At 41.2% G+C, this 20,952-nt stretch overlaps 1 protein-coding gene across 1 annotated transcript; it reads right to left on the bottom strand.

Annotated features, from left to right (window-relative positions):
• Positions 1-3,249: 3,249 nt before the first annotated feature.
• Positions 3,250-7,261, bottom strand: LOC147460668 (uncharacterized). The gene is made up of 3 exons (XM_086508387.1): positions 6,375-7,261; positions 5,290-5,457; positions 3,250-5,034 (listed from the first exon to the last, which is right to left on the bottom strand). Exons 1-3 carry the CDS (start codon positions 7,101-7,103, stop codon positions 3,898-3,900), a joined length of 2,034 nt encoding a protein of 677 aa, XP_086364513.1. The 5' UTR covers positions 7,104-7,261; the 3' UTR covers positions 3,250-3,897.
• Between the last annotated feature and the right edge of the window lie 13,691 nt (positions 7,262-20,952).

Here is a 20,952-nt window from a genome sequence, read left to right as displayed (position 1 = left end):
TGATTAGTAGGTAGTCCCAATGTTAAAGATAAATCATATCTAAAGACATCGAGGTCCCTAAGATTTGGGTTTTTGTCAATGAGAAGCATAAACATAGTCGAGAAAATAGGCAAATAATGGGTCTATATGGAGGGCGAGGGGCTAGGAAGCTATATAGGGGTTTGTGTCAATAAGAAGCATAAACGTAGTCGAGAACAAAAGGCAAATAATGGGGCTATTTGGAGGGTGAGGGGCTAGAAAGCTATATTGGGGTTCCTCTTTGGGTTTGTTTATATAAATAATGATGGGGCCAATCTAAACTATAATTTGGGGTGGTTACAATGATAAGGGTACATCTATCATTTAAGAACCGAGTGTAAGGTACAAAAAGGGCGAAAACTCCAAGCATATATTTGAACCAGGAAAGCATTGGGTTAACTTAGATGTTAGATTGGAGCATGTTGACTTGCTTGGACTTAGGCTAAAAGATATTTATTGTGCATGAGCAGCAAGGCAAACACCATAAGAAGGGATCAAATAGATAAAGGGTGTGAAAATTTGGCTAAAAAAGGATTTTAGAGGGGATACAAGGGTATGAATTTGGGTAGGTATTTTGCCAAGGACCACAAAGCATAGAGAGAAGCGAGATAGAGAGGAGAGAAGGGTGCGAAGAGAAGTTAGATAGACAAAGGAAGGGGGGAGGGGGAAGCTCAAGGAATTTAGACTGCTTTGGCCAACCAAGGTTCTTTGGGTGAAAGTCAAAAAAAAAGGAAATTATTGACCTATCTCAATGCTCATCTATGTAAGTTAGGGTGTCTATGAGGGGCCTTGTTTGTTGATCCCACGAGCTCTAATATAGAAGAACTGGATATTGGGATGAGTCCTTGGAAGCCTAGCAAAGAGAAAGGGTGGAAAAGCGATGTTTCTTCTCCAAAAGTGATGGGACCAAGGCTAAACCATGGTCAAGACATTCATTCCTAGTAGATGGGCCCCCATCCAGGGTGGAAATCGCCTCCAATGGACTCGACTCTTGAGGCGTAAGTCCAAGCTATGGATTTAGGTTTATCTATAGCTAGCTTTTTGCAAGCATTAATGTAGATTTCTTTACGTTATTTGCAGGCATGTCTCCCTTACGGTTATGAAGAAGTTGACACGAGGATTGTTTGACCACTACACTCCATAGTAGCTAACGGCCTATGGTCTTTCATAGCAGACCACATCGTGGGGGAGTTAGGGAGGGCCTCCATACAACCAGAGCCTCACAAGAATGGCACATGATACTACCGCACCTTCTTCCCGACCCAGCCCCCTTCCATCACAGGGGTATCCATCCCCCCTTCCATCGCAGTGATCCACACCATTCCATTCGACTCATGCTTCATGCAAGTCTCCTCAATAGTCCACAGGTGGTCGATGAACATCTTCTAGTAGCGCATGATTGCATTTGTTTCAGGGTAGCAAGTGTCGTGATGACAGGCCAAGCTATGAAGGCTCATGTTGGAAGTCTATTTTGTTGGTGGAGGGAGGATGGGGTCACCTCTTTTGGAGCGTGCCACTCCAACCACAAAGGATGAGGACATTAATGTGCCCATGAGAGGCACGCATTGGCGCTACTACTACATGGTCAAGTATGGTGGTGAGATCGACTTTGGTACTGTGTAGCAGAGGGCATTTCAGTGCCACCTACGGATCTTATAACTCAACATATAAGATTTTTTTTATTAAATTCAAAGATCAATTGATCGATCATGCACGCTATGTCGAGGAATCATTTCATGATTAATCTCTGAATGCCTCCAATGAGCATTCGTTGACATGGCGGTTAGAGGGGTATAACCAAAAATTTATAAAAAACAAGCAATCAAGTGTACGGCGCGTAGCAACCAACCAGGTTGCAAATCTAGAAAGGATCTATCGTGGCAGTAATAAACCAGATATAGAGTAGGAGTGGGTAATGTAAGAAAAGGGTGAGGATGCAATAAGGAGCTCATCACACAGCCAACAACGCGAAGTTCGGGCAAAACAAACTCCCGCCACTATGGTTCAGGAGGCAAAGCGACCTAGAAAGATAAATATGTAAGTAATTTTTAATTGTGCAATAGAAGATGTTTTGTTTAGTTTATGATTTTTTTTTTAATTGTTAACTTATGAAAATGTTACTATGACCCATCCTACTAGAGAGATGATCAAGTATTGGGAGAAACACACGGAGTTCGATACTCGGCAATGTTTGTTGGGAAACCATCATATTTCTCGTGAGCAATTTGACTCAGCATTTGGATCTCTACAACCAATAAGGGTAGTCAATGAATATTGTATTGATCATTTTGGATTATTGATTTATCTAATTTGGTTTTGGTTGTTGTAGAGTCAGAAAGATCAAATTCATGTACCTTTGGATGACAATGCGGAGGACGAGGAAGACAAGGACTTAAATTGACAGAAATTTAATTTCTTGCAATCCTCTTTTATAAGTGCAAAATGGCACACCGAACCCTCATGATTTGTACATAAAACTCACTTGGAATTTTGGCTTTATTTGTATTAAATTGAAATATTGTTCTTTTGTGCTTCAAATTATGCACATGTAATTTCAAAGTTCATTATTTTTTTTATACACTTTCCAAATTGTAATTGCTATTTGATATGTTTTATGCATATCAAAAATAAAGATGCTCACTTGAGCCATCCAATTTATAAGCATCTTAATTTTTGAAAAGCCATGTAGCGGCAATAATCATGGTAATGCCTGTGGTAACTGATGCGGTAATACGAGTGGATGTATATATCCAGCGTCTATTACCGCATATATTGCGGATTGATGACTACCACGGCTATTGCCGGTCACGCAATGTTTCTCTTTCTATTCTCCTTTGTTATTCCGCGACAATGCCAGGGATCTTGGACTTTTCCTCTCATAGTGTAGCAGTCACTCGGAGCATTGAGTTGTTACATTCACATCGTCATTTATGGTGTCAAGGGTGGATAGAAGTGCCGAGAACAAACACATCAGTATGATCGCCTTTATGAAGCAAAATGCCAAGAACGAACACATCAGTATGAGCCCCTATATGAAGCTCAGGCTTTGTAAATAATGATGATTTAATAGCAATATTCATAGTGATGTTTGTAATAGAGAAGTACCAAGAACATTGTTATGAGCCTCTCCATGTAGCTCAGGCTTTGCAGTTTGACTCAACTAGTCATTTTGGAATAGTTTGAAGACATTGTAGTGCAATTTCTCTTGTTGAATGAAATCGTCCACAGAGATCCCGAAGGCTTCGACTTTATCTTTGGTTGTCATTTGTCAATTTCTTAAGCAACATCATCTTGTACAATTGGCAAGTTCACATCTTTGTGATCTTGAGAAGGTTATATATTAAATGGTTTGCAACTTTCTTTCTTTCTTTTTTTACAACACACCAGAGGGTCCACAAGGGGGAGGTTTCTTATCCCTTCCAAACATTAGTGGTCGGGCAAGGGCCGCGTACCATCAGGCAAGAGCCACCCGTAGGCATCACCATGGCCACCTAATTGATGCACCACATGTATTGGAAACAATGGAGAGAATTTGTAGCAACAAGCTAGAAACCTCCTCCTCGAGTGACCCACCCTAGGAGAAGCATGCACTCGAGTCTTCAACGACAAGAACCCTAGCAACGTGAACACCAGGTGTGCACAAGGTGTCCCTGTAGAGGGAACCCACCAGGGGATTTAACCCCACAACCCATAAGTTGAGAAGCCAAAGCCTTACGGTTAGATGGGGACGTAACTTTCTAATTTTTATTGTACGAGTGGTGGTATTTGAGCCTGCAAGCAAATAAGTTGTGCTCTAGGCCTGGCTTGGGTTACAATTCAAGGTATGCCAAACAGAAGAGTGTTGGCCAATTTTAATTGTGAACAAAAATTGCAGAGAGACTATGAGGAGGTTATATAGAGAGTGGCAGACCAAAAGACCAAAGTGCTTAGGGAAAGCAACTCATGGAAGATCACAGGCCAGTGAAATTTGGGAGTAGCAACTGTCGGATTGAACAAGGGGGTCCCGTCTGCAGTGTACTTGAGAAGAGACTTTCTCTGTGCAGGACGGTGAGCGGTTGGCCATACCACGTACATGATGGGCACAGCCATGTGAGCCCAGATACTTGTCAGGAACAGTGACATACCAAGTAGAGGTACAAAGCTTTTCATGTTGCTGAATTCTTTCACAGAACGGTGAATCCGGATTGTCGCAACCGCTGTGGCAGCCAGGAAGAAGACAAGGTGCACGCGCACATGCTTGAGCTTCTTGAGGTGAGTTATAATCGGATGCTCTTCCATCTTTTTTCTCTGATCAATGGAAGATGTTGTCGTGAAGCTGAAGGTGCTCTTGTAGTTGAAGATTGCTTTTAACACCATCTTGAAGTAGTAGGGGGTAGTCCACCAGAATTGAGACTCGTCTCTGTTGCGGCTTTGGATCGAATTGGGCACCTCAAGCCACAGTAAGTACCAAGTTAGCCTCCATAAAACCAAGCTTAGAGAGAGATAATACCAGAGTTTATTCAGTGCTTCAGGGCCCCCTATTGTAGGTATGGGCAAACCAAGGCCAAACACGGCAAGAAAAGTGGTGAGCCAGATTACGTTTGTGATGGATAAGTAGTAATAGACAGTGTGCCAGATAAAGCAGACCTTGAGGGGTAAGTTAAGCTTGCTGCTTGGGCCAAGCATCATTTTGTATGTGCTGGAGAATTGCTGAAAGGCTCCGGTTCCCCATCTCTGGCGCTGCTTGATATAAGCTTCGAGGGACCAAGGGGTTAATCCCATCTGGAGCTTTTCTGTCAAATAAACCGATCTGAAGCCCAGGTTGAACAGGGCAAATGAGGTGACCGTGTCTTCGGTGATTGAATGCGGTTGGAATCCCCCCACTAGGTCCAAATGAGCTCTTCGAAAGATAGCCCCTGTTCCAATGCAGGCAGCTGCACCCATACTATCCCTATGCACCAACACCCGCTCGTAATTGAACACACTCGCGTCATTCAATGGGTCCCCTACTGCCAGATTGTAGAAGTACTGTGGAACCTGCAGGTTTTGCTCGAGTTATGCAACACAGTAGATGAAAGTGAGCTTTTGTAATTCACTCAAATAGTAGCTTATTTCCAACCAGAAGAGTTGAACAAATGCATGCCACCAAGTTATGCTCTCATTTGTATCAGAAAGTACGACATATAGAAGGGGAAACACTTGACCAGCCCTCTAAGTAGCACCCTGGTGCTGCCTGTTTCACCGTTGAGATTTGGGAAGAACAAATGCTTCAAGAAAAGAGCTAGGGTGTACCTGCACAAAGGAGACGTCCTCATCCTCCACAATGTGTGGTAGCACCTTTCTCAAGTAAGCTGTGTGCAACACCATGTCTGCATCAACTAACACCACATACTCTGCATCTGAGTGCTTCAAACCGTAGTTGAGATTGCCACATTTGAAGTGATGCGGTACCCCAGGAATCTGAGATACATAGAAAATGTAGGCGTTTTAGAATCAACCAGCAAGAGTCATCGTCTTCCAAAACATCTGACAAATTGTTGTCATTTACATTATACAAGCATTTTAGGATTAAGTATTGCTCATAAACTTGGTCTTCAGGGCACAAGAAGCTTTGCTAGTGTAGATTACCCCCCTCTAATGTATACATAAATTATATATTTTCGGAATATGGATAATCCCCTCTGGTGAAATCACATGATATGATATATGTTTTGAAAAGTGAGTGCTTGTGTACGGCTCATGCTTGTATGACCACAATTGTTGGTACCTTCAAATTTTAGCCTTGTCACTATATTTCACTAGTTTCTTTTGTACCTCTTGTCAGTCTAAGTTATTTGTTTAATCTTTTCTTCTTGCATAGAAATTTGCATGATTCTAGAAAATTTTCGTGTGCAATTCTGCTTGAACTTAAAAGGCATCAAAATGTGGTTGATAGCAACTTCAAGTCTTGCATTAGTCAGGCTAGGTCTTGTTGGCCTACATAAGGCCTAAGTAAATCATGGAATTCTTGGGACCAATATTGCACCTTCGGATAAAGCTTGTCGAATAGTGTTGCATGGCAAGCTAGTGATGGCAAAAGTGTTTTCTTCCTTTTTGTTGTAAGAGGGGCATTAATTAACTGAGGGTTATCTTATCTTATGTATATATGTAGGCTATGTAGGCTATGTCCTATTTCTATAAAGAGGGACATTGAGTAGTGGGCCATACACTCTTATGTAGGCCATGGTGATTTTTCTACCTGGTTGCAATGTAGTTTTCATCCCCTTCTTGGACCTCGCAGTGGCTTATAGGCAGCCTCATGGTTGGGCCTGGCTTGAGAGGTAGGAAAACAGCTTGGTTTATAACTGTCAAAATGCATTGTATATGTCAGGAAATACCTTTTCGCGCCGTAAGTACAGAAGCCTCTTGGAGCCCATTTCCACTTGGAGAGCTTGGCAGAAGGCCTTGAGGTCATCATCGCCTCCATCATCGAGGACGAGCACCTTCATTCTATCTTGTGGGTAGTCAAGAGCCAAAGCTGCCTTTATGGTGTCTTGAGGTATGTCAGTGGGCTCTTTGCAGCAAGTCAGCAAAATGTCGACCCTTGGAAAGCACTCAGGGGTGGGCTCGCCATCTTCCAAAGAAAAAGTAACATTTGGATAGCACACCTTACTAGTGTTGATTATTTTCACTTCCCCATTTTCTACATTGAAAGTAAGGTCTGGCCTGAGGTTTGGTGGTGGCAAATGATCAGCTATGGCAGAGAGGACGTTACCCATGAAGTAGGTGCATTCGCAAGCTAGAAGAACCAAAAGCCAGGGAGCGGTGGTTATCACTTCCTTCAAATGTCTTGCATACAGCAGAGCCTTGAAAGCTAGATAGCTGAATGTGGCTGCCAGATGGGCTATGACAAAACAGCTACATACCACATGCAAGAAGAGCTTGTTGCCGCCGTCGCTGAGACACCTATGCCTATTTGCTTTGCATCTATCCTGTTTAATTGGGCAGGAGAGCGACACATGGATTGAGTTTTGGGTGCTGTCCAGTAGGGCTATCACATCCTCAGCTCTATCTTGCACTTGCTGGGTTCTTCCTCTCGTTTGGCAGGCTAGCTCTTGCTCTGCCATACTGGGTTCAGAGGGAGGGAAATAGAGACTTTTAATGCTTTTTACTACATGCTAGGATTGAATGTCTGCTTATATTTCTAGCTCAAACAAGGGCTGCAATGGCTTAAAATCAACTAAGAGGCATGAGGTGAGCAAGCATATTACTTAAACTTCAATTATCCTCAATGCTCTGCTTGTCTCCTTAATTCGGGCAGTTAAACTGAAATGAGATGATGACGTCGAGCTAAGACGTTGGTCTCTCTCTCTCTCTCTCTCTCTCTCTCTCTCTCTCTCTCTGAGAGAGAGAGAGAGAGAGAGAGAGAGAGAGAGAGAGAGAGAGGAATGTCTGGTAGATAGGTAGTACCAGACAGAAAGCTTAGAATAAGATTTGTCGGAGGGGAGAGGCTAAGCATCTGTTAAAACTGATTATTGCATGTATGATTATGCGCTGATGAGCATCACACACACACAGGGGGGGTTGTGCGTGCGTGCGTGTGTGTGTGTGTGTGTGTGTGAGAGAGAGAGAGAGAGAGAGAGAGAGAGAGAGAAAGAGAAGTGATCTCCAAGGGAGGTGTCACACTATCATCCCGTGAATCATCAATTAACTGGTCTCCTCTCAAGCGAGCAGCAAAGTGGCCATTAAGATCACATTATCACAGTCACCCTTTATGCGAAGGAAATATAGAGAACAAGGAAGAAGAGAAGCCTCTCACGTACCAAGTCGCCAACCTAAACTTCAAGACCTTGTACACACACACATATAAGAATGTACCATGTATCTAAACATAAAAACTAAAAAGAAACATCATTGGAGCAACACTACCAAAGAGGAGGTAAGGTGTAGGGAATAGGAATCCACGTGACTGCATGGAGAGTGGCAAAGGTGAGGGGCCTTGCAAGAGTGTGGATTCCAGGTGAATGGTCAGCAAGTGACCAGTTGTCAAGGTCTAGGGGAAGGGGACCACGCTTATAATTTTTGCATGTTGATGTGGTCCTACATATTCATTGGCTCTTATGTATTCGGCGTGTTGATATGTCAGCTACACAACTCTGCTATCGTTGTCGGCTCTTGCTCAAATATTCCTTGTGCTGCCATGTGCCTCAACTATTGTGGGACAACTCAGATTCCATGTGCTAACTTGTCAACAATCCCACAGTGTTGCATTTTCTACATACTAAGTTGTTGAGGATCCAACAATGCATCTGTGACTTTTCGCTCAAGAAGCTAAAGTAAACGATCGGTGGAGATTTGCAGCCCCTAGACCATGGACCTTGACGGTAAAGAAACATGTGGTCAAGCCTCGACTATATAGGGAACGATAACAACTTGACATCTTGGTTATCGAGTGTAGTCTACTTTTCTTCGGCTAGGGCAAAGTTGCTTGTGAATGCAAAATGACAAGTGGACTTCTGTCAACGTCATAACACCATGACCATCTTGTCACTCTTTGTGCTCTCATGAAGGAAAGCTGGTTGAAAGGCAACCGCTTGTATTGCTACTTTGTGGACTTCAACAAAGCCTTTAGTACAACTCCACATAACAAATTGTGGACAAGGTCGATAAAAGAACTCCAGGCATCAAGTGAGTTTATGCTAATGGTTTCTCGAATATATAAGAAGGTGATAAGCCAATTGCGCATGAAAATAGAAATTTCAAAAAAAATTGCAAGCACGATTGGGGTTAAACAAGGATATTTATTGTCACCAACTCCATTTGGTCTATGCATTGATCATTCAAAACAAATGGACTTGACTTTGCGCAACAATAAGACATTGAAAAGGTTACTATCTGCAATGTAGTAATCATGTTTTTATTGTATGTTGATGACATAGTGTTTTTATCACATACTTTGGAGGAAGCACAAAAGCTTATGATTGTCCTTGAGAACATTTGCTTGCATAGTGGGCTAATTGGGAACGAATCCCAAACAAAGGTTATGCTTGTGAAAACCAACCATATGGACAAGCTATACATTGTGTACAACAATGACACACTTGAAGGTGTTGAGAGATTTAAGTACCTTGGATTTGAGATACCGGCCAATCATGAGTGAATCAATGTACTCTGCATCATTTGGAATCTGGGAAGAGAGAATACTATGCATTTTAGAGCATGTGTAATGTTGGAGATGTCAAATGTAGGTTCTTAAAAAGCACCTTTTTGACACACTAGTAACATCGGTTCTTCTTTATCGAGTTAAAGTGTGAGACTGGAGCATCTCAAATTCTGATTGAAAGGATTTTGACAATGTCTAAAATCATTTTCTTACAAATTTTCTCTAAATTAAGACACAAACACCGTATATGCCCCTACTTCTTGGCTTAGGATCTCTTCTACTTGAGGTTATGGGCATGGAAATGGTTATGGAATACATGATAAACATGCATCAAAACCCCTCAATTGCATGGTGAGGGTGAGGAGGAAGCAATGCATGCCTGCTATTTGCACAATCGCAATGTCAGCCAAAGCACCACCTAGAAGACGTGCTTCTCTATCCACATCACATGAATGCCCAAGTCTTTTTGAGGACCCCCGTGACATTAGGAAATTTCAGAGGTCATTTGGAGGGCCTTCTAAAGAAAAATAGAATTTTGACTTTCTCTCTCTAGAAAATAGGTGTGATAAAAGCAATTTAAACTTGGAATAACCATTCAAAAAGTGTACTTACAATTAGATTCTTGCAACAGTGTCATAACGGCCGTCATGATTGAAGAATAAATCGTTTTTAGTTGCATTTAATGAACGTCCTAAAATTGGAAGGAGTTTCCTGTACATGGAATGTATGAGTAAAGGAAATAGGACGTATCCTTCCAAACCTGCTCTCTCCTTACTCTCTCATTGTTTGTGCGCTGACCTTAAAGAAATCCTCCCTTTCTTGCCCTGTTGCATACATGGCTTCTTCTTCCACCCCCAAAAATGTCCTTCTTAAAAGACTCTTCTATCATCTACACATAGACCTGGATCCCCAATATACGCCACTGTGTAAGCGAGGCAAAACTAACATCAAAGTGACACCGATCATGACAGAGAGACTCATAGCAGTGGGAGCAAAACACTTAGATATTTGGACAAAAGGCTCACTCTATCCATTGAATCCCATGACAAATGCTTTCCCAACATTTTTAAATCCCACTAACTTATTGACCTTTGCAGGTAATGGAGACAATGGATTGCTTGGCTACTGTAAAGCTCTAAACAACAAATCAGAAACTTATAAATACATGGTGAAGCACCAAGAAAATGAGATTCAGAGACTTTCAAACTTGCATCATGAGGACCAAAAGATTGTAATGCAGCGCACACAAGAATCACAGGTTTTGCGAACAACGGTATGGTCATTACAAAACAAAGAGACAATGTTAGGCTCTCGTGTGTGAAAGAAGAAACTACGGAATCTTGAAACATTGAAGGTAGGCTATGGTGGCCTTAAGAAAAGAATCCAAGCATTGAGGTGAGCATTGTAAACTATCTAATTAACTTAAATTAATCTAAGTTTTTGTTTATGTTAGTTATGCTTTCTTTGTAGAGATTCCATCTATCCAGAAAAAGAAAACATAGACCCGAAGGCCAATGTAGGAAAGCAGCTAAAGCCATTGATAACTAGTGGTCTTGCAAAGCATATCATACATGACAAAAAGTTTAAGGTTTTGGAACGGGATGTCGATGTGACAGATTCATTTCAAAAATGCAGTGCCTGCCAAGCATATACAGGGTACATTGGACTCCCTTGGAGTTAGTAAAAGAGGTTACTCAGCTATTCAAGAGTCTATCTCTTCCATGTTTGTGAAGAAGGGAATAAAGTCTAAGCTTTTACCAAGAGCTGCAAGTGTTTGGAAGGAAAGACTACAGCTCAATAATGAATAGACAGACTTCATTGGATGTCCATTTCATATTCAAGATATTTATAGCTCACAGGGAACTACTGTCACTTATGATGAGTACAACAATATCTTCATGGACCTCACTTTGTTGCAAACTAGAATGGTAGAGTTCTACAATATCACATTCGAAAGACAAGTGGCATTCTACATTTTGTTTTGAAGTTAGATGAGTGTGAGATTCTTAAAGAGAAGAAGCTAGAGCGAGTTACAATCACATTAATGAATAGGGCCCTTTCCAAATGTCCCACTGATGACCCTTCATACTTCAGTGTTCAAACAGAAACAAAAATATGGTGGCTTGGTGCATTTCAGGTAATCCAGTTATCTCCAATTTTGCAGCTCTAGCAAGCCCTCTATTATACCTAAATTTTAGATTTATTTTTCGTATCTCATAAGGATTGATCTTGCAGGTAAAGAAAGAAGACCATGACATTTTATTTTGGGTGTTCCATCAACCCCTATTCCAGATATCATTGATAGGCAAATGAATCGAGGAGAGGTATTGGCTATAGATGGGAGAGGAGACTTTCAAGTTCAATGGCATCTTGCAGGTGACCTCAAAACACTGAAGTGTATGTATAATTGTGGAATGGCTACCATGGAAAAGTCTCCATGCTTGTATTGCATGGAGCATATGGACCCAAAGTGGTGGCGAAAGGCTACTATTCATCAAAATCAAGACTCGAATTTCCGATTAGTTCTGGATATACCACTTGTTAATGTCCATATTTGTGCAATGCATGGTCTCTGCCGAATTGTAGAGAAGTTGGTATATCTGTAGATTAGGTTTGCTTGGAAAATCAAAAAGTCATCTGAATGACAAGTCGCTCTAGAGGCTTTGGAACTAGTTTTGTCACATATTGGTCTACATGGGGGCAATGTGAAAATACAACGGGACAAAAAAAGGTCAACCAATGAGAAAGATGTACACTACAAACCATCCATAGGTGGGATCAAAGCACGCTGTTTTCTATCTAAACCTCAAGGTATGAAAGATGTGAAGCTAAAAAAGCGAGGGAGAGTATATCACTCTACCTACATTAGCAAAGTTGAGTATATGCACTGAAAAAAAATTCATTTAGCAGTGAAAGACCAAGAGCCAACAACTCGCAATGCAAAGGGTGATGTGTGGCGTTCCATTGACATATTATTTCAAATGTGTGAGAATGATGATTGGTCGCAGGATAATCTCAGCAAGTTTAAATAGAACCTTCAGCTACTGAAAAAATCCTTCAAGATAGCATGGACTGCCACTCAAATCACTCATTATATGCTAAATTCAAAGCACCTCAGATAGTCTTAGTACTAAGTTTGTGTTTAAATTTCTAAATTTCTTGTTTTGCAGCACATTATTTTTAATCATTTGCCATACTTCATCCAAAAGTATGGGAATCCAGGTATATGGAACACACAGGGCCTGGAGAAGTCTCATTACATGGCTAGAAATGCCTACTTCTCATACACACACAGCATGGAGGCTCTCGAAATAAGGCAAACAGTCTAAAGGAGTTATTTTAGTGGTTTTATCGCAGAACCATTCATCGCATGCAACAAAAGCAAGTATTGGCCTCTTCAGCAACCGTATGTACAGGCAATCAGACATTTGCAACTTCAAAAAAGAAAGCGAGCAGACGCATTCAACAACTCAAGTGCTCTTGAAAACCTATATCAACATTTTGATGATTTGAAAATATCATTTGGAACCTCGCCCTTGTATCTAATCATTAAATGTTTGCCATAATCTAAGAGTTCATTAGGGTTTTCTTTCCCTAAAGATAATGCCATTGTTGTGTATGTATAGTAATATGATGCACGGTCCCCAGTATATCCTGGCGAGTAACCCAAACATTCTCTCCCAAAAACCTTGTCGACGAGGATAGCTGCATCCCTACCACGGAACTGTCTTCTTCGATGACGAAGAAAGTCGTCCTTTTTAGCAATCCATGATTGTAAACAAAAGAAGTGTTTGTGTGTGTGTGTGTGTGTGTGTGTGTGTGTGTGTGTGTGTGTGTGTGTGTGTGTGTGTGTGTGTGTGTGTGTGTGTGAGAGAGAGAGAGAGAGAGAGAGAGACGGAGATGTGTGTGTCTGTGAATGTGTGTGTGTGTGTGTGTGAGGGGGGGGGGGCAAGATTTCATACCATAAAACTCTCATCTTGCAAAAAAATTTCATCCTTCCATAGGTTGACTGATCCGGTTGACTCTTGTGCTGGTCGCTTAAACCAATCCTCCATATCATATTTACTAGTTGACGGCTTAATATTATTTTGAATAGTTTGAAATGTGGCTTCATCAGGCAGGCTTTCTTTATGATTTTCTGCCTTTTCAAAGCAGAGTTTAAGGCAGTCCTGTAAGTTACTGGAGATCTCCATTTCCTCCTCATCACTATTGTCATCTGAAACAAATCCATTCCTCTCCTCCTGATACTTGGAGATAGTGGCCAATGCAAAGTCCTCCCGCAAACAAAAAATACTTTGTATATCATGAAGGACAATGTATAACCTATCTCCAAATTTAAACTCTGGCACTCCTGGTAGCATTAAGGTGGCTTTCCGCTCGTTGAAACCTGACACATCTAGAGGTAGCTTGATATCTGAGGTTTCACTGAGAGAATATTGCTTCGTTTCACCTCTTTTGCTTCTTCTTCAAGATCAATGGACTCCTCTATCTCTGTCACTTCAATATATTCCTCATTCTTTTTCTATTTTTCATCTGCTGGTAAATCGTGTTCCTCCATGACCTCCTTAGTATCTTTCATAAGACTTGTAAATAATCCATTTAAAAATATTAGAAATCCAAAGGATTCTTGAATCAGCTTGCACTCCCGTTCATGTAAGCTGCACCAATGGGGCCTGTACATAAGAGGCAGTCGATTATACTTCTTATAAGACTGTCTTTTAGGATCACGGTCTTTTAAATGGACTACCACCATTTCACCAACATTAACCCTTCCATCTTGAGTGTGAAGCTCAAACTTCTCTCATTCTAGCTTCAAGTGTTCACTCTGTTCAGCTATAAACACATCAAGATTAAATGGAGCATTAAAAATGCAGGAGACCAAATCAAACTTATCACCAGTCCTACACGAAACTGCAAAATCTAAAAGCCTTTCATCAATCACTGTAGGGTCTTCATAAATAACTGTCTCTTTTTTCTTTTGGATTTCGGTAAAGTAAATTTTGGAGTAGAAGGGGACTCCATTTCTACAGATGGATCAATATCAGGCTCCTCCAAACCTAGAGCAGGCTCCTCCAAACTCAGGGCAGGCTCCTCCAAACTCATGGCAGGCTCTGCAGCATCAGATATATCAATGGGTTCTGTGAAGTCTACATTCCTCTTCATTGATGTTTTTAACAGCTCCGGCAGTCTTCTCGGAAGGTTTGCTTGGCCAACAATGCGCTCGGGATCTATTTTCTGTCTCTTCCTCCTATGTGATATTAATCCTGCCATTTATTTCATATTCACAAATATAAGTTTCATCAAACATAAATAAGAAGGAGAGCACCAAATGATCATATAAGTTTTGAACAAACTATAGCTATGTATCTCACAGTTATTTCCAACTAATCATATAGACTATAATATAAGATGATTAGTATAGATAAAATGCAAAACTGCTTTATATTTGTGAAGAGCAAAATCCATACAAGTGGATCATGGCGTGCAGAGTACATAGACCAAAACCAACACAGCTACTACAGGCGCGCGGTGATCCACTTAATGGGATTTCATAAAATACAATAGCTACCAAAACATCAAAGAAATTTTTTTTCAAAAAAGAAGTTTGTACAATATCAAAAGAGGATCACGGCGTGCGGAGTATGTAAACTAACGTCCACAACTCTACTGGCGCTCCCTGATCCACTTAACGGGCTTTCATGCATTGGAATACCTACAATATTATTCTTCAAAAAAAACCTTTGTAAATATCAGAAGAGGATCACGGCGCACGGTGTATATAAACGAATCTCCATAACATTACTGGCGCGTCGTGATCCAAAGTTGGTTAGTGAATTGTGAGATCGTGTTTTACATTTTGAAGCACAATCCCTAGACACAACTAAACTATGGACCAACTGAAAGTGAAGAGATTGACTTTTACCTTTCCCAGGACTAGACATTGCTGTTGGAATAGAGGTTCAGGATTGGGAATGTTTTTTTGGGTCTTCAAGCTTCTTATTTGTGCACTTGAAGGATGGAGAGGCCTTCTTAAGTCTCTCTCTCACTCTCTCTCTCCCTCTTTCTATCTCTCTAGCCTCTATCTCTCTCTTGAGGTCTGTATTTTGCTTGATCACACGAGTTATTCTCTCTCTCTCTCTCTCTCTCTCTCTCTCTCTCTCTCTCTCTCTCTCTCTCTCTCTCTCTCTCTCTCTCTCTCTCTCTCTCCCCTTTAATGCAATAATAGACATTACTGTTGGCGTTTTTAACAAAGCGAGCCCAAATATATCGTACACGTGTTACAAGGACATGCATTAAATGGGTAGTACGACCACAATAAGTACTTTTTAACAACCCAAAAATATGTGTACATTTATAGTAACAAATGCACACTTGAATTCATGATAAGAGAGAGAGAGAGAGAGAGAGAGAGAGAGAGAGAGAGAGACAGAGAGAGAGAGAGAGAGAGAATGAAATAGAAAGAGAGAGGGATAGAGAGAGAGAAAAGGCGACCTAGAAGACCTCTGCGAGAGAGAGAGAGAGAGAGAGAGAGAGAGAGAGCTAACGAAATAGACGACCTGTGTGTGTGTGTGTGTGTGTGTGTGTGTGAGAGAGAGAGAGAGAGAGAGAGAGAGAGAGAGAGAGAGAGAGACCTACCGTCGAGACAGCCTCTGCAACCAAGGCGCAAGGCTTCTTCAAACATTTTCTTCCATTTGAATTCCACCAAGAGAGGTATTTCCAAAGTGGTTGTTGAAGATGAAGAGAGAGAGAGAGAGAGAGAGAGAGAGAGAGAGAGAGAGAGAGAGAGAGAGAGAGAGTTTCTGATTGTATGTTGGGTTTGAAAGAGAGAGATCGAGAGAGAGAGAGAGAGAGAGAGAGAGAGAGAGTGAGTGAGAGATAGTGTTTTTGAAAGCTTGCTTGGTTTGAAAGAGGAAGATACATAGGGAGAGGGAGAGGGAGAGAGAGAGAGAGATAGAGAGAGAGAGGGAGAGAGATAATGAGAATGATGTCACAAAACGGATCACGGTGCGTGATGGACTATTTTCTTTGCTTGGTTTTGAGCCCGCGTGTCGTGATCCATACAGAGAGAGAGAGAGAGAGAGAGAGAGAGAGAGAGAGAGAGAGAGAGAGAGAGAGAGAGATTGTACTACAAAATTGTTGAGTCTTGTTGCTTAAAAGACATGAAATAGATACAAAATTTTCTCCACCCTCTTGTGGATCACGATGCGCAATAGGCTATTAGCATGGTTCAAAGCTGATCCCGCGCGCCGTGATCCAAAGAGAGAGAGAGAGAGAGAGAGAGAGAGAGAGAGAGAGAGAGAGAGAGAGAGAGAGAGAGAGAGAGAGATAGTGTACTACATCTCAAGATCACTCTTTTACACACTACTTCATCATCAATAAAATTTGGGCATGTTGCCTAAAAGGCATGAACTAGACTTCAAATCTTTCTCCATCCACTAGTGGATCAGGACGCGCAATAGGCTATTAGCCCATCTCAAAGCTGAGCCCGCACGCTGTGATCCACAGAAAAAGGGGGAGAGAGAGAGAGAGAGAGAGAGAGAGAGAGATAGATAGATAGATAGTTCTATTATCATCCTGGGAGGTCAAATATGACCTATGGGACCAAATGAACATGTCACGTGGTGTGAGTGGAGTTCATAAGTGACTCTCGATGCTCAAAAATGGCTGAAATGAGCGTCGCAATAGAGAGTCCACATCGTGGTTGGGAGAGGAAGGTATGTAGGGAGAGCTCATGGCTGAATATATGGGGAAAAGAGGACCTAATGTGGTCAAAAGCTGAGCACTCAAGTAGTGTGTGGTACTCACTCTCTCGCACTTGACGAGGGCATAAGGTGCAAAGTCGATGACACTCCTCGCCAGTGCCCCAACGTCCTGTCTCGCAGCGTAGAGAATGGGAGCTAAGACGAATGGAGGCAATGGTGCGGATCGCACTCAACGGGATGGGCTCAAGGATGTAGGAATGGGTTCGGTTACCTCGTTCCGAGAAGAAGAGAGATTTGTAGTTTGGGGCAACGTGTGTGGTGTAATGACTGAAGCGAGAACCTCCAGATTTCTCCCAAGCCATGATACATTGGCGTTGTAAGAAGGCCTCATTAACTTGGGAGTCGATCGACGCATCCTTGACCAAGTGACATGCATCCCATCTTCCAAACCATTTCTTGATATCAAGCATCCACCCCGAACTTAGTATTTTGCTCTTGCATGTCTTTTGAACCTTTTGACTTGCTTCATATGCGATTCTAGGAAGTCGATGCAAAGGGCTACGTTGTGTCTTACGCATGTACCCCACAACCCTTTCCATGCCCAAGACCTCAATGGGAAGCGATCCGGACTCAAGAAGTAAGAGCATGTAGGGTGTTTGTGTCTTGACTTGGAGAAAGTTGGAGAGAGAGAGAGAGAGAGAGAGAGAGAGAGAGAGAGAGAGAGAGGTCTCCTTTTCATTTTCTCTTCCAGTGGAATGGCAAGAACCAAGGCAACAGCAAGGAAGGCAGGGAAAGGACCAAGGCTTGCAAACAAAGCATGTGGAAGGTCTGTTAGTAAGAAGAAAACTTCAGGTAAACCAATGAAGATATTGAAGGGACGAGGAATGAAGAATATTCAAAGAAACATGTATTTATTTAAGGAGATCAAAAAAGCTCAGAAATGTACTGAGCTTTGTGTCCCTAAACTTCCTTTCCAAAGATCAGTAAGGCAAATTTGTGAGGAAGCATGTGCTGGTACAATGAGATGGAAGGTTGTTGCCCTGCTCTTTCTTCAACAAGCAGCAGAAGATTTTTTACTGGAGTATTTTAATGATATCACCATTGTTGCTGCTCATGCTCATCGGGTGACAATAATGGACAAGGACAGTGAGACTCTCAAGAGAGTACGTTGGAGATATGATAAGCTCCTTATCTGTAATGAGTTTATTGATCCCAAAATGAAAGATATATTGCTAATACCACCAAACCACCGGGATCATGGGGTTAAGATTCATGAGGTTACTTATGATGTGAACACCAGAGCCAGAGCTGAGCAAGAAGAAAGACGTCACCTAGAAGCAGAGAAATTAAAGAGGATACAGTCTGTTGCTGCTGATGAAGAGGTCCAGAGGAGAAATTATGGGCAAGTTAGCACAGACTTAAATGAAATAAACAATGATATTTTTTCATTCCATGAAAGAAGGAATGTTAGCAACCATTCCCCTTGCTGATGGTACTAGGCAATTAGCACTGGATTCTGTTGATATTGGGATTTTGAAAGATCCCAATGCACAAATTATAGACTCTATTGTTTATTTATGCCTAAAGTAAGTGCTCTTCTCTACCTTTAAGATCCTTTTTTTTTTTTACTTGGTCTCTAATTAAATCCTTGTTTTTTATTGTAGCTTAATAAAGAGCTAGCTCCCTCAAGAAACCCATACTGAAATATATATTTTAGATACACAGTTGTCTGTGCCACTCTGAATAAAAAACACCCCTCATGGCACATTGGAGAGATGGTTTGTCAAATGTCCAATGCTTCAGGTCACAACTTTGGTGTTGCCATACGAAGAAAATAATCATTGGAGCCTTGTATGCATTGAAATGGACAAACAAGAGGTATGGACTATCAACTCCATACAAGAAACACATTCAGAGATAAGAGTGTGAGTGTTGATAAAACCTTGAGTGTTTATTTGGGGTATGGTTGATGACCTGGATATTGTTAATAACAAATAACGTTCATAATTCATAGATGTGTAAAAAGATTACTTCATGTCTATGGAAGGATTTGTGGAAATCATGAACTCTACAAGTCAATCCTTAAAGCTATCAAAGTGACTAATCATACAGATCCAAATTCCTGTAGTTGGAGATGTCTTCTCCATGCAGAGTACATACTACAGAGTTTTTTTGCTTTGAATCCATTTATATCAAAGGTATTTCCTTGCTATGGTTTGGACCAACTTGGTGCTATTATTAATTAAAGTTTTGACCACAAGTTAACCTAATTTTGCAGAATACTGTGGAAAATTATACCTTCGAATATTTACAAAGGTATCGCGCTTCAATGATTCAACATCTACTATCTCTTTCAACCCCAAGAGTTTTAGATGCAGAAGTCAGTTTTGTCGACGGCCATATGATAACTTTAACAATGACCAGTGATGGAAGTCATGTCAGTTTCCACCACTGGAAACCAAATCCCTAAATCTGACCCCATATTAGAGGAACAAACATCGATATGGTTTGCAGTTGGAGCGGTTGAATCCGAAGTTGGGGTTGATCAATGTGAAGTAGACCAAGCCCCTGAAAATGCATATGTAAAATGCTCCTCAGAGCTTAGGAATTCAACAGAGGTTCTAGGCCAAGTAGAGGAGGATAAGGGAGTGCCTATTAGTGTGGCACAGGATCCAGCACATGATCAAAATCAAGGAGTCCAATCTCCTGTAATTGCTAATGTGAAGAGCTCTTCAGAGCCGAGAGAAGATACAGAGTGTCTTGACCATGTAGAGGAGGAGGCCAACATTGCAAATCAAGGCCAGGAACAGACAACAAAACAGGTTAACCATTCGACAATGGAAACACAAGAGTCATGTACTGCACAACCACAAGAGGTGGATACCCTTTGCAATACAGAAGGGAACATCGCCACTCAACAACAAAATGTCAACATTAGAAATGACCAGTTTGGACTCTTGCTTCAAGTAGATATGGTTGTTCCGGTAGTATCCATTGTACTTAAATAATATACTCTATTTTGTTTCTAACTACTTATATGTATGCACACAATGATTGCATAGACTGATTATCTTGGATCTCAATAGATTGTTGTTGCTACGACAGCCATACAATGTACATACAGAGTTCTCCGATTTACGTAGTTTTCACTTGGGAAATGTCAGAGTATTAATTCAACTAGGCACAAAGGAATTTTTGAATTTTTTGATTCCACAATTTAGGGTTACTATATGGTCTTCAATGTAGGCCCAAAACCTGAATCCCCTTGTTACCATAGTTTGCAATTTGGCTGAAATTCAGAGATTAGATTTTTATTTTGTGTATAGTCAAAGAAATTGTAATACCATTGCGGGACATTTCCACCCAACTAAAGCTAATGTACCACTTTTCTACAAGCCCTTTGAACAGATCAATGTGCCTTACGATGCTCTCAATACATTGTTGATTGATGACACACCACATAAGGGTTTACTTAATCCACCCGGCACTACTATTTCCCCACCTTCATTTGAAGGGCATCTTCATGATTTTTACCTAGAGGACATTTTGATCCCATACCTGCAAGCAATGTACTTAAGCCCATTGACCACATAGGAATTTGTACTTACAAATGTACTTAGTAATTCATTGTTTATACCTTAAATTGATATTGTCTACCTGTCTATGTGTTTCGAATACTGAGAGAGAGAGAGAGAGAGAGAGAGAGAGAGAGAGAGAGAGAGAGAGAGAGAGCCTTGAGCAAACACTTGATATTAAGATTAAACTAGTCAAAAAAGTTACATTTCGTTGAAGCCATTCAGAGGTGATTACATGGGCACAAATTTGAATACGGCCAGAAAGATCTCCACAGAAAAAATGCTTCTCCCTTCGTTGGATTACTCTTCGTCCGCCCAGCAAGAAATAAAAGTTTACAGATTCAATGTCGGCAGTCTCCTCCAATATGTCATGTCAAAGTTGCGAAAGATTGCATTGCTGCCTTATTGTAATTACTATCATAAAATTTAGGTCTTTTTCCACCACTTCCACGTCTATGACAACATTGTTTTCCAAACTTGCTGCCTCTTGATCCATAGGCATATAGCAACCTTCAACAATGTGAGAACGCTTGTA

This window comes from Adiantum capillus-veneris, chromosome 3 (assembly GCF_014529385.1).
Source record: "Adiantum capillus-veneris isolate H3 chromosome 3, ASM1452938v2, whole genome shotgun sequence".
NCBI classification, from domain to species: domain Eukaryota; kingdom Viridiplantae; phylum Streptophyta; class Polypodiopsida; order Polypodiales; family Pteridaceae; genus Adiantum; species Adiantum capillus-veneris.
This window is presented reverse-complemented; position numbering and strand designations above follow the sequence as displayed.